Source organism: Hibiscus syriacus, unplaced genomic scaffold (genome assembly GCF_006381635.1).
Source record: "Hibiscus syriacus cultivar Baekdansim isolate YM2019G1 unplaced genomic scaffold, ASM638163v2 tig00014370_pilon, whole genome shotgun sequence".
NCBI lineage: Eukaryota > Viridiplantae > Streptophyta > Magnoliopsida > Malvales > Malvaceae > Hibiscus > Hibiscus syriacus.
Window position 1 is genome coordinate 95119 of NW_024062323.1, and position 14702 is coordinate 109820.

General features: G+C 36.7%; 2 protein-coding genes across 2 annotated transcripts; both read left to right on the plus strand.

Moving 5' to 3' along the window:
* Window positions 1–8291: 8291 nt before the first annotated feature.
* LOC120207175 (caffeic acid 3-O-methyltransferase-like) lies at window positions 8292–9712 on the plus strand. The gene is made up of 4 exons (XM_039206688.1): window positions 8292–8695; window positions 8768–9081; window positions 9164–9228; window positions 9310–9712. The coding sequence occupies exons 1-4, from the start codon at window positions 8292–8294 to the stop codon at window positions 9604–9606; spliced, it is 1080 nt and encodes a 359-aa protein (XP_039062619.1). The 3' UTR covers window positions 9607–9712.
* Window positions 9713–11765: 2053 nt separating this feature from the next.
* Window positions 11766–12457, plus strand: LOC120207116. Its single transcript, XM_039206637.1, has 2 exons — window positions 11766–12152; window positions 12251–12457. Exons 1-2 carry the CDS (start codon window positions 11766–11768, stop codon window positions 12455–12457), a joined length of 594 nt encoding a protein of 197 aa, XP_039062568.1.
* The last annotated feature ends 2245 nt before the right edge of the window (window positions 12458–14702 follow it).

A 14702-nucleotide genomic window follows, 5' to 3' on the forward strand; every position in this document is an offset into this window, starting at 1 on the left:
CCGGCGTATACGTGTTTTGGGCGGGAGGAGTTTTGCTTAATCACCGGTCCTACGCTTCGACACGATGATGTAGATCGGTACACTAGACATATTACCGCCTATCATGGTTTCCCGGTTTTTCCTGAGCTGTCAACGGAGAAGTCGAATTTACACGTGGAAGACTTGACGAGATTATTGAATAAGAAAGATGGTTTTACTCGGATGGATGACGTCGATGTTGTCCGAGTATGCTTTCTAATACTTTTGCAAGCCGGCTTTTTAGGCAGAGAGGCCCGAGAACCTATTCCTAATGATCTAATTAAATTGGTAGAGGACCTAAATGCATGGAACCCGTTTCCGTAGGATTCGTATCTATGGAGAGCTACATGGAATAAGTTGTCGTCTGCCTTTAATGATCGGAAAAGTTTGCGTGGCGATGGTTCCAAATACACTTTGTCAGACTTTATTTGGGCCTTTAAGGTAATAATTTTTATATAATGTTTCCAAAATTATAATTAATTCTTTAACAATTACTAATGTTTGTTATTATATTGTTTGTAGATTTGGATATTTGAGGCATTTCCCGCCATGCAGACATATGCATTAAAAACTTCTAATGATATTCCTAGGGTTATTTCCTGGAAGAGGAAACGGTCCTTGCAGCAATGGGAAGATTTACTACCGTATACTACAATAAATAATGTAAGTTAACACAACTACCATATGTTAAACAAGTTATTAGTACGTTTAACTTTGTTTGAGCTTTTATTGTTAGGAGGCCAACACTCCATTACAGAGGCACCCACGGAAGCTGAGCTTGCCACTAATTGGTGGCAAGCTAGTAACTTTTTTTTTATGACACTGATGATGAGGAGCCACCACTTCGAGAGCCATCACCTCACCCAAAGCCATCACCTGATCGACCCGAATATACACCTCCACAACGAGAGTCATCACCTATTCTGTCACATTATCGAGCCTCTTCTCCACCATCACCTCATGATAGGCGACCGGCAAAGATGCCACGATGTTTATCTCCATGTTCTCCATCTTCACCTCCACGGGATGAGTTAGGGGAGTTACGTAATGAGGTCAATGCCTTGCGTGAGGAGGTCGGTACTTTACGCGATGACAATGGTGCATGGCGTATTAAGGTGTCTACTTTACGTGGTGAGGTAGCAGCTCTACGTGAGATTGTAGCATCGTTGCAAAATGAGGTTCATACTCTACGTAACGAGATAAATTTAATATTTTTCATATTTAACTTGATGATAAATTTACTCATAATTTCACTTAGATTGCTTAGTAAATTCATTCGGTTACTGCCAATACTGTTTAATTGTTTATTCTTTAACCCTGTGAAGTTAGTATTTGTTTTTTGTTGTCTTTTGGTTGAAGTAATGCAATCCATTCAAGTTTTAATTTGCAGAAGAAGAATAGTTTACTATCGTAATGCGAAAATGACTATCGCAACGCGAAAATAACTATCGCAACGAGCGAATCGCAATGCGAAATGAAAATCGTAACAACAAAATCGCAACGCGAAAATGACTATCGCAATGCGAAAATGACTATCGCAATGTGAATTTGACTATCGCAATGCGAAATGAAAATCGCATTGCGATTCTCTCGTTGCTATAGTCAAATTCGCATTGCGATAGTCATTTTCGCGTTGCGATAGTCATTTTCGCGTTGCGATTTTAAGTTTCAGATTCTATTCTTCTTCTGCAAATTGAAACTTGAATGAATTGCATTACTTCAACCAAAAGACAAATACTAACTTCACAGTGTTGAAAATTTAAGTTTCAAGAATAAACTACTACTCTTTAGGTTGTCATTGAACCTGCACTAAACCTATATGTTGTCCTTTTAAATGTTTATATAAATGCTTACTTCTGGAATGTTATCTTATGCATTTTGTGAACAATGATATAATAATGACTTGGGTGAATACCGTGCAAGTTTGAAATATATTTCTCTTTGTTTTCACTGTTTAATATCATGTCTGTTTATTTACTGATTTATGTATTAATTTATTTTTAGCGGCCCGCTAAGGTGGATGCTCTACGTCGGGTTTTTCTTGCAAGACGGAGTTCACGCATAAGACGGCGTGCACGTGCCATTACGTCTCCGTTCACCCCAATAGTGCGAAGAATCCGTAAGAAAAATCCCGACTCACCTTTCATCGTTCAAGAGGCCTCCCCTATCGTTCAAGAGGCTCCTATCATCCCTCAAGAGTCCCCTCCCACCGTTCAAGAGGCCACTGTCATCGTTGAAGAGGTCCCTCCCAACATTCTAGAGCCCGATTCACACGGCGTAATATATCGAATTATTGAGAAGCCCCCTCACGTGCCGGACATGATGGATGACTGTTGGCTTTCGTATAAGGTACAGGCCAGTATCATTCCGGAAGAAGAAGTGGAGAGGAAACAACTACCGGAAACAATTCTGGATAATACCCTTTGGGCTAAGACCGCAGTTGATTTTTATCTACATGAGCGGAGCCAAGGGTGTTACGCTGACATATACAAACTCAACGATGATATGCATTTGTGAACGATCTTGGTGGGGTGTATTATTAGGGGTTGAAGACAACGGCTATTTCGATGGGGGGTAAGTCTTATGTTTCTTCTTATATTTTCAGTTTGATTAATTTTTTTAAAAATTTATGCAATTCACTAATATATGTCTTTTTTTGTAAAATAGCATATTGATGCATGGGTGACACGTCTTCTAATTGTAAGGAAATTGAAGAAAAATATAAAAAAATGCGATATACAATTATGCCGACGTCTTTTCACGTAGTTCACTTAAAGAATCAACGACATGAATCATATGTGTTGGCTAATGGACAAGCTAAACTTTATCCTGCATGGTGGGAGGTCGATAAGGTTAGTATATTTGTTTAAATATTTTAAAGGTGTTCATAAATAATTGCGCAATTTGAATTATTACATTTCGATGCAGGTGTTTATCCCTGTTTTGGACCGTACTCATTGGCTTCTCGTCGAGCTTCAGCTCCCATCCCTAAAGACAATAGTATATGACAGCATGATAAATTACATATCATTGTCTGATTTGAGAGATATTATTAAGGGATGGAGCTCTCATTTGGCTAAATTCTTGGATGCAATTAATTATTGGACTAATTCTGGAAATAAGAAGCCAAAGAAGTTCAATGTTACAGTTATCAGAGACGAGACCGCGCCACAACAAACGAAGGAAGCCAGAGGGGATTGTGGTCCTCTCGTATGCATGTGCTTGGAGCGTTTGACGACAGGAAGTACACAGTTTCTACCTCCCACCGATAGAGATGGAGGTGCAGTAGGCTTGTGGTTTCGGCATTTTATGGCTAGAGCGATATATGCGAGACGCTGCCTACCTGCATCCGCGTTATGAAAGTGTCCATAAACAATTTGTAAGTCAAATGTAAGTGTTGTTAAACATATATACTCTTTTTGGTTTGAAAATGTTTGGTTAAGTAGCTAGAATTCAATAATTTGTTGTTTGTAGGTTTTAGATGTGTAGAAAGTGTTGTTGATTCAATGTTTGGTTTCTGCAGGTTAATTATGAAGTGAGCTGTGTGAAATGGATGTATGGGTGCAAAAGTTGATTCAATAATTGATGAGGAAATAATTCTTATTATTATTTTTTGATTGTTTAATTGATTTGTAAAAGATGATTTGTAAATGTTGATTTGTTTAATTGATGTGTACATAATTATTATTTGTGCTTGTTTAATTGATTGAAATGTAATAGTTGATTTTTTTATTTCAATCTGCATCTGCCCAAAACAGAATATCGCAACCCGAAAATGACTATCGCAACGAGATAATCGCAATGCGAATGAAAATAGCAACGAGAAATCGCAATACGAAAATGAAAATCGCAACGCGAAACTAAATTTGCGTTGCGATTTTCATTTTCGCATTGCGATTCACTCGTTGCGATTTTCATTTCGCATTGCGATTCTCTCGTTGCGATAGTCATTTCCGCGTTGCGATAGTCAATTCCGCATTGCAATAGTCATTTCCGTGTTGCGATAGTCATATTCGCATTGCGATAGTCAAATGAATGTCTAATAAGTGATAACAACTGAACATATCATAGCAATGTTCAAACTCAAGTTACTAATACATGCCTAACTGAAAATGTTAAAAGTTCACACATAATATACACATAATACAACGTTTGCATTTAAAAATCACCTAAGTTAACAGTCCCAAAAGATGAAGCCGGTTGTGATTGGGATTTTGATGATGATCCATATTTTGGTAGAGGAAAAGATGATTGTGATGGCACTGGTGATCCACATGTCAACCTTGTATGACCACTTTCCTTGCACCGGCTACATGTCGATCTCTTCTTCTCTTCACCCTTAGACGGTATACGATCGTGACTTTTTGGTCGGCCAGATAGCCTTCTGTTCATGGCTGGTGGCAAAACTGTTTGTAAGTCATCTGGTATGTCCAACTCAGAAGGATGTGGAATAGGGTAGACAATCTCGACATAAGTCTGTCGATATACTTCTGTAGTGTAGCAATCCATAGCGTATGCGCTTGAATCATCTTGGTTTAGATGAAGAGCAACTTTTATAACATGGCCACACATATAACCAGATGTTTTCCATTTCATACAACTACACGTCTTTGCATTTAGATCGACAAGCCCATTTAAGTTATTATCCAGTACTTCAAACAAAGTTTTTGAACATGGTTCAACTCTCCATGACGTTGATTCACAATACGTTTCGTTATCTTTTTTTCAGTCCATGGTGTAACACGATGTTCCAATGTTCCTGTAAATTTAAATAAATAATACTTAGTAAAATATATGATAAGTTACGAATTTAAAGAAATAATACCTGCATGGTTTCTTTTCTTGTAGTACCACTGTTGAATAGAGGCTCGAAAAAACTCCATTAACATAGTAATGGGTAATTTCCGGGAATGACGACTTAGAGCGTTGATTGATTCTGCACTATTAGACGTCATGAAACCATATCTTGCTCCAAGTTGATGTACTCTTGACCATCTTTCAAACTCGACATCTTCTAGTGTTTGAGCACACTGAGACAAAACACGTCTTAAACAGTTTATATGCTTATTAAAATCCACTTCCCGATAAGCTTTTACAGCCTTCCAGTATGTCCATTTATGATTTTTTATACCAGCAGACCTTGATTTTAGATTTCTATACAAATGAACACCACAAAGTCCATGAAAAGCATCTGGGAAACACCTTCTAACAGCGTTGTCAATTGAGTTTTCCCTATCGGATATGATTGTCAGATTGCTAATAGGACCTATGTAATCCCTAAGATGCCCCATAAACCATGTCCATGAATCAGAGGTTTCAGATTTGCCAACCCCGTAAGCTATTGGCAGTATCCCATTGTTAGCATCCATGGCTACTACTAATAAGTTTACTCCAAGGTATCGACCTTTTAATGTGCTCCGTCAACTATAATAACTGGGCGCATGCAAGTAATAAACGAACGAATCTACAAAATCATATACACAAGAAATATAATCATTTAAATGTGAAATGCATGTAACTAACAAAAATAAGTCAACAAAATTATATTGATTTACTAACCGCAGCACCAATGGCGATAAACAGCAACTCAAAGCGTCCATCTCTATCTGTTTTGATATGAGTTACCGACCCAGGATTTTTCAGCTTTAAATTGTGACAATAAGCCGGCAGTTGGGCAAATGATGCTTCTGGCGACCCCCTTAACAATTCCAAGGCATAACATTTAGCTCTCCAAGTTTGAGAATATGAGATACTAATCTTGAACCGAGCATTCATGTCAGTCATAATTTCATGTCCCCGATATACCCTGCCATTCAAAAACATTAACTCAGCCAGAAAACCACCCAACACCTTTTTTTTGCCTGTCTATGTGAGGAAAAACTTGGGTTCTTTGAACATGTATGTTATCAATAAAAGTCCTAACTTGAAACATTTCGCAATCTTTTATCCTCTTTGCAATCATACGCCACGTACAGTTTTTGTCAATCATACACCTTGTTTCGAAACGATCTTTGCTTGATTTGTTAACTTTTAGTTGATAGCCATCTTCCACACATTTCGTATACAAAGTTATCTTCAAGTCTTCCTTTGTATCAAAACAATCATCTTTCTTGATACGAATAATTTTTGTGTAACAATCAACTGCTATCTTTACCAACTCTTCTTCCGGTATCTAAAGTAATTCTAGCATATTCTAGTTATACTCCCGTGGTATTTTCTTCGAGGACTTTTCTTTGGGGATTTCTTCTTCTTCTTTTTTCTTCTTCAGGGTTATATGAATTACAGAATGGATGTTCAACATGTTCATTTACAGTCGTAACTTCCTCCTCATTATCATCAACAACATCTTCCTCGGCAACGGCTGTTTCATCATCAAAATTCAGGTATTGACCAATATCAAAATCATTACACGCAGTGTCTGTTTCTTCTTCTGAAAAATCATCAAAATCCGAGAATTGACCAAGATCAAAGTCCAGGTATTGACCAAGATCAAATTTCGAATACTGACTAGTACTCACAATTTTTTCTATTGGCTCATCATCGTCTAATTGGTCAATACGAAAACCGGAATTTGGTGCTGAAAGTTGATTGGGATTTGGATTAGGGAAAGGTTGTGGGTTTTGAAATTGTGTTTGGTATTGGAAATGTGGTGAAACAATATTTGCTTGGTGATGAAATTGTGGTGGAACCATTAAATTTTGAGCACCATAAACTGGGGTTGAAAAACTTAGTTGATTACTACCCGCTACTGACCCAACTTCACTACTTCTAGGTTCAACATACAATGTAACATCATCACTTGAAACACTAATGCAAGCAATGAATCGTTCAACATCTTCATTGTCGGTTAACAAATAAACTTTACCATTTCTCTGATAAGATAGCCTAAATCCACTTAGGGGCTCTAAATTCAATTTATTTACAAAACGTAACATTAGAGTTTCATAAGTTAACTTTTTTAATGACAGTTTTAGTTGAAGATTCATGGGTAAAGGCATATATTGTAAAACACCATGAACATTCTCCCATGACCCTCCAAAACACAAATATATCCAAACATGATCAACATTAGATGATTTCATTATTGTAAATTAATTTACTAAACAAACGAGCTGCGAAACTAAAACATGTTGCCGGATGGGGAAGGATGTCGTTGGATATAGGAACGGATGTCGTCGGAGAGAGTGATAGATGGAGATGGAATGAGTTGTGATTTAGGGATTTAGGTTATGAGTTGCTGCTGCTGCGTAGTTATATACCCAAAACATTTGTGTTGCGAAACTAAAACCTGTTACGAATTCAGAAATCGAGTTGCAAATTTGAAATTCAGTATTGCGATAGTCAGAATCTCGTTGCGATAGTCATATTCGCGTTGCGATTTACGTATTCGCATTGCGATTTACGTATTCGCATTGCGATTTACGTAATCGCATTGCGATTTTTCAAATTCGCGTTGCGATTTACGTATTCGCATTGTGAATTAGGAAAATCGCAACGCGAATTTGGAAAATCGCAATGCGATAGTCAGAATCGCGTTGCGAATCTGGAAACTGATTTGTGATATCGGAGATCGCGTTGCAAATTATCGATCGCATTGCGATTTAGTTGGTCATTTTGGCAAATCCAAAAAAAAATTGGTTAAAATCATATATTATAAGGCATTTTGGTCACTGAAGTTATTTTTTCTTCCTGGAAATGGCAGAGTTTGGGGGTTTATAAACCATCCAAATAAAGAAAATGGTATAATTATGCCATATGTCTTTCTAGTTTTAATTTTTTTTTTGATTTTGGACCCAAAATTAATTAAAATTTCATTTTGGTCTCTGAAATTTACCAAAATTTTAAATTAATCCTCAAAATAAAAATTACAAAAAAATTTAGCCCCGGAATTGTGGTGTGACGCAACTTATGTATAACAATATGTAAATATGGAGGGTCAAATATAATTATACTTTCACTGCCACATTAACACTTTCGTTAACTATTAACGGCAAGTGGCCTGATTGAATGCATTTAAATAATTGGATGATCCGATTGACAAAAACTCAAAAATAATGGTCAAAATAAAAATAGGCTATAGTTAGGTGGTCACTGTTATAGTTTACCCGTTGAATTTATGGCTGAAATTAGATTTTAGTGTCACATTAGATGAGAGTATTGTCGATGTTTTAATATACAGATTAGCAATTAACGACACATTAATGCTATGGAACATCTATAAATATAAGCGATGCAGGAACAATTAATGTGCGTTGAAGTAATTGAAGAATCAAATGGCTTCTTCAGTAGAACCTCACCGTGAAGTATCTGGTGGAAGTGAAAATGAAACCTATTTGTTTGCCTCTCAGCTTGTGATGGGATCAGTACTATCTATGGCCTTGAAAACAGCATGCGAGCTTGGGATTATGGAGATAATTGCTAAAGCAGGTCCGGGGACCAAACTCTCCGCCGCTGACATTGCAGCACAAATGCCCACCAAGAACCAGGCTGCGCCAATCATGGTGGATCGGATTGCCAGGCTTTTGGCTAGCCACAATGTGCTGACCTGCTCGGTGGTTGGTCTCGAAAGGCACTACGGTTTATCACCGGTGTCTCACTACTTCGTGCGCAACGAAGATGCCGGGTCGTTTGTCCCTATCATTGCTCTGGTTCAAGATAAAATATTCTTGGATAGTTGGTCCGTGTCAACTTTACTTAAAAATTGTTTTACTTATTAGATGTCAGATCATTTGATGGTTTTCAATCCCAGGTATCATCTTAAAGATGCGATTTTAGAAGGTGGAACAGCATTCAACAGGGCGCATGATGGAGCACATGCCTTCGAGTACATCGCATCGGATGCTAGGTTCAATCAAGTTTTCAACACGGCAATGCTCAATTCAAGTTCAATAGACAGCAAAGAGTTGCTGTCGTCTTACAAGGGGTTCGACGGCATCAAGCAGCTGGTCGACGTCGGCGGCAACCTTGGTATGATGCTCCACCATATCACTTCCAAATACCCAAATATCAAAGGCATCAATTTCGACTTGCCTCATGTTATACAGCGTGCCCCGACCTATCCTGGTAAACCAACATAGAATTTTGCTGAAGGAGGTCAATCACGTAGAGAGATAAACACATTAATGAATCTTCTTCACTTGTGTAGGTGTTGAACATGTTGGTGGAGACATGTTTGAAAGTGTTCCTGAAGGAGATGCTATTTTCATGAAGGTAAGTTAATTTTGAATGTAGAAAAAAGGTTATCCAGTTGTAGTGTAACGTACTTTGTGTTTTGTGTCAATGGCGGTGCAGGGGATTCTACATAATTGGGGCGACGACAAGTGTGTGAAATTATTGAAGAATTGCTACAAAGCGATTCCAGAAAATGGGAAAGTGATTGTGGCAGAACCAGTAGTTCCTGCTATGCCCGAGTCTACCCCTTTCTTAAAGGTCGCATTCCTCCACGATGTGCTGATGATGGCTCAATTCGCAGGTGGAGAAGAACGATCAAAAGAAAAACTTGTGGCGTTGGCCACCGAAGCCGGATTCAAGAGCGTCAAATTTGATTGCTGTGTTGTAAATGTATGGATTATGGAGTTCTACAAATGATAGCACTCCCCTTTTAATCTTCGACTCTAAAACTGATCCATGCAGTAGCTCTCGGAAAAGGCTGAACGCGTCTGAAGTAAGCACATCATTTTAACAAAGATGATGTATGTATCTGGTGTTTTTTTTCTGCTTTTAATAGCAATTTGCAGATCTCTTTTACTATCAGCTTACTTATGTGATTTGCAGATCTCAAATTGAATTGTAGTTTCATCTTTCTCTAGAATTCGTAGAAAGGTTTCAATGCTTATGCAACTTCTTATTCTCTAGCAAAAGGACATTAATTGTTATCCATTCCGTCAAACACTACACTCAGAGATGAACCTAGGCGGTGAGGCGGTCTCCCTCCTAAAAATTTAAGATTACCATATATTTTGGCCTTCTAGTTCACCCAAGAAATCGAGTATCAAATGGTCCCCAACAGATAATTCAATGAATGAAATTGCTCATAGTGTATATAACATTTACGTAAAAGGAAACCTAATATGTTAATATAACATTTTAGGCTTAATTATAAACTAAGTGTCTAAACTATAGCGTTTTCATGAATAGGTGTCTAAACTATTTTTTAAATGATTCTGGTGTCTAACGTTACAAACATTACCACTTTAGGTTCTCGAGCCGTCAACAGTGTTAATTTCCTCCGTTAAGTGACACGCGTCACAATCTAGTAAATTTTGAAATTTATTATTTTAAAAAAATATTAATAATATTATTATATTTATAAAAAAAATTATTTTCTCTTAAATTACAAAGAAACTCTAAAATCCTTAAAACCCTTTAAAGAAGCGGTTTGTTTCAAAATTTATCATATGCTTGTTTCATCTATGTGTTTTATAAAATAAAAAAATAAAAAAATGTATTTATTTAATTTTAAGATATATATCCTTAAAAATTAAGATATATTTTATATTATTACAAATTATTTATATATTTTACCTTTGGAATATGAATTTGTTTAAAATAGCGTGAAATGTTTTAAAATGAGAATATAAATGTAAAATAAATATATTCATAATTGAAAATATATATTTATCAAATAAATTAATTATGTTTAATCTTTAATTTTATGAAATGTATAAAAAATATTATTTAATTTTAACACTTAATAATTTTTATTTGTTAATCAACATCTAAAAAGAAAAGAAAATGATAAACTGTTACTAAACTGGAAACATTTGATTCCATGGCTGAAGAATTGGTGAACTATTTCACAAGGCAGATTGGTTTTGTACATGAAAATGTACAGGGGTGTACTGACAAATTTCTGAGGGACTTGCTGGGTACTCTTTCCCTGAAGGTGTTAATGCTGACTTGGTCAAAACTGTTACTAATGAGGAAATTAAAGTGGCTATTTGGAATTAAGGCAAGGATAAAGCCCCTAGCCCTGATGGATACACTGTTGGTTTCTTTCAATTTGCCTGGGACATTGTTGGAGCAGATTTCATAGCTGTTGTGAGGTATTTTTTTGAAACCTCTAGAATGATGCATGCCTTTAACTCTACTGCTATTGCATTAGCTCTTAAGAAGCCCAACTCTTGTAAAGCTATGGATTTTAGACCTATATCTTGTTGTTTTGTATTTTACAAGACTGACACTAAGATATTGGTGAGTAGATTGGTTACATACCTTCCTGAGATGATAACTCCCCACCAGTCAGCCTTTGTGAGGGGAAGAAACATTGAAAGTAATACTCTCTTGGCACAAGAGCTTGTCAGAGGGTATGGTAGGAGGTCTATTTCCCCTAGATGTGTCATAAAAGCTGATATGCAAAAAGCTTTTGACTCTTTAAGCTGGAAGTTTCTACTTGTTGTTTTAAAGGGGTTAGGGCTGCCAGAACAGTTTAGGAGCTAGATAGTGGCATGTGTTAAGGACTCTAGATTCTCCATTGTGTTGAATGATAGCCTTGTGGGATTTTTCAGAGGTAGAAGATGAGTTAGGCAGGGGGGACCCCCTATCCCCCTTACTTATTTGTAATTGCTATGAACATCCTCTCCAAGTTGCTAGATATTGCTGCCTCAGGAAAAAAAAAATCAGTTTCACCATAAGTGCAAAAGAGTGAATCTAACTCACTTATGCTTTGTAGAAAATTTACTCATTTTTTGCAAAGGTATTTTGGATTCAATTGTAGGGGTAAAATGTGTTTTGGAAAGTTTTATGAGATGTATGGGTTGAGACTTAATGCCTCTAAGACTGAAATCTTCATTGCTGGTGTGAATGGAAATAATAGGACTTTGGTGCATGAGGCTACTGGATTTATAATAGGCTGTCTTCCAGTGAGATACCTTGGGGTACCTCTAGTCCCCAGGAAATTAACTGAGAATGATTGTGTTGTTCTAGTGGAGAAAATCAAAGCAAAGTTGGTACTTTGGTCCAACAGATGGTTGAGTTATGCAGGTAGGTTGCAACTGGTGAAGGCAGTCTTGTTTAGCATTGCCAATTTCTGGTGCAGACAACTTATTCTGCCTGCTGCTGTGATTAGGAGGGTGGACCAGCTTTGTGCTAGGTTCTTTTCGAAGGGTGGAGATATTCCAGCTAAGGGAGCTCGAGTGAGTTGGGAGTTTATCTGTACCCCTAAATCTGAGGGGGGCTAGGCCTTAAACATTTAAAATGCTGGAATAAAGCATGTATAATGCTTTTGGTCAAGGAGTTACTTACTGCTGAGGGCTCACTTTGGGTTGCTTGGGTGAGGTCTTATGTCCTTAAGGGGGCTAACTTCTGGTCTATTGAAAGCAAAGCCTCATTCAGCTGGAGTATGCGGAAAATTCTGAAAACGAGAAGAATTGCAACCTCTGTTCTCAGGGACCATGGACTGGGACAAGGTCAACGCTCGTTGGATATGGCAGAAGATTAGGGGGAGAAAAGAGAAGGTTGAATGGCACAAGATTGTCTGGTTTCCTATGCACATACCTAAGCACTCACTTATTGCTTAGATGGCTATCCTCGATAGGCTGCCAACTGCTCATAGGCTTGCTCATATGAGAATTGAGGTGGATGATAAGTGTAGATTGTGTGGAGCTATGTCTGAGACTCACAGCCATATCTTCTTTGAATGCTCGTTTTCGAAGGCTGTGTGGGAGGGGATCGCACGAATGTGTAATGTTAACAGAATTGTGGGGACTTGGGATGAGGAATTGAATTGGGCAATATCTCGGTTCAAAGGTAAAACTTTTCTTGTGTTTTTTCTTAGAGTAGCTTGGTGTGCATACGTTTACTGTATATGGGAGGGAGGAGAGGAATCATATACAATTTAGGGGCATTAGTAGAGATATTGATAATGTGGTGAATTGTATTAAAGAGGTAATTAGGGTGAAGGCAGCTAGAATAGTCATCAAGAGTAGTGTAGTTAATTGTAACCTTTGCCTAGCTTGGGGGATCATCACCCCCTAGAAGGTTGTTTTTGGTTTTTGATGTCTGTATTGGTTGTAGCAGTGAGTTTTTTGTCTACTGCTTATTGGATAATAATATGAGGAATTTATCCCAAAAAAAGAAAATGATAAACATAGAGTTCGATTGAGTTTATATAAAAAATGGTCAAACCATTCATAAAAATTTTAAAATTTTAACTAAGGTTTAGGCATGGACTAATTTAATTAGATGAGTTTAGGGATTTGAGAGCGAATTAATTAATTAATATGGTGACTGGAACTTTAATTAGAGCCGTAAAATTAAACATATCTGGAGGAACTTGCACCCGCTATATGTATAATAAGCAACAACGTGAAGTGAAATGACAACATCTTTAACTAAAATTATTAATGTAAATTAATAATAATAATAATAATAATAATTTGTTTCTAAGACCCGGACAAAAAATAGGTGTTTACACTACTTTTACTTTAAATTATGTTGTACTTTTAAAACTTTCGCAATTCTTTCTTTTTATCATTAGGAGTTTCCCAAAATAAAATAAAACTATTGTGTCGTTGTCCTTACCATTGTACTGCGATCTCTTCCTCTAACCGATGATGGTGGTCAAATGGTTCTTTTGTCGACTTCTTTCTAATGCAAAGTTTAATCTTTAAGTAAATATGTTTCAAAGCCTACAAAAGTTCACTCGGGAACCAAATCACCTTTGATCGTCCAATAGGTATATAACCAAAATATGCTCTTCTATGTGATATCCCTTATGCCTCTATAGATATAAAATCAGGTAATCACTCAGGTTTCAGGTGAATCTTATTAGGTTAGATCAAATCAGTTCTAGTTATTTCAGGTTGATTTGAAATCAGATTCAGTTTTGATTCGAGTCCGGTTAATTTCAGTTCAGATCGATGTCAGTTCAGGTCAAAACGATTCAAATCCGAATTAGTTAAATACCAATTCAGACTCGAATCAATTTCGGATCACCACTACCTCAAGTCACAAACAATCTTGACTCAAGACGGTTTCAATCAATTTTACAGGTCGTGTTAACTTTTTACATCCCTAGATGTCTCACCGTTCAAATCCGCTATCGGACCCATGAGTTTCAAGACTCCAATGAGCTAAAGGACGAGCCTCTCTCACCCTTTGCTTATACTTTCTTTTCTCTTGTTTGTTTTAGGTTCATTTTTCTTTGTTTTTGTTCCTGCTTCGGTTAAAGGTTATTGAAGTGTTTGGTAAAAGTTAGGGGTGAGTATTCGGTCGAGTCGAGTTAAAAAATTCGAGTTATTCGATTTGACAAGTCCTATTTTACAACTCGGATTTGATTTGAAATTTTTTCGAGTCGATTTTTTTAATTTCTGTTTAAATTTAATTGTAAATATTTATAATATTATAATATTATTTTATTCCAAATTAAGTAACTTTCTATAACCATATATATAATACAAATATATTTTTTCATATGTATTTCATATGTGATATACATATATCATGTAAAGGACTCGACTCAAACTTGAAAATAAATCTACTAATTACTAAAAATTTTGAGTTATTCGAATTGCATTTTACAACTCGATTTGAACTTGAAATTTTTTCGAGTTGAGTCGAGTTTATGAAATTGTAACTCGAAGTCAATTCGAATCGAGTTTTTTGAGTCGAATCGAGTCGAAATTTTTTTTTTGCTCACCCCTAGTACAGGTTGTTGGGTGTTTCAAATGAATGCATATTAGGTT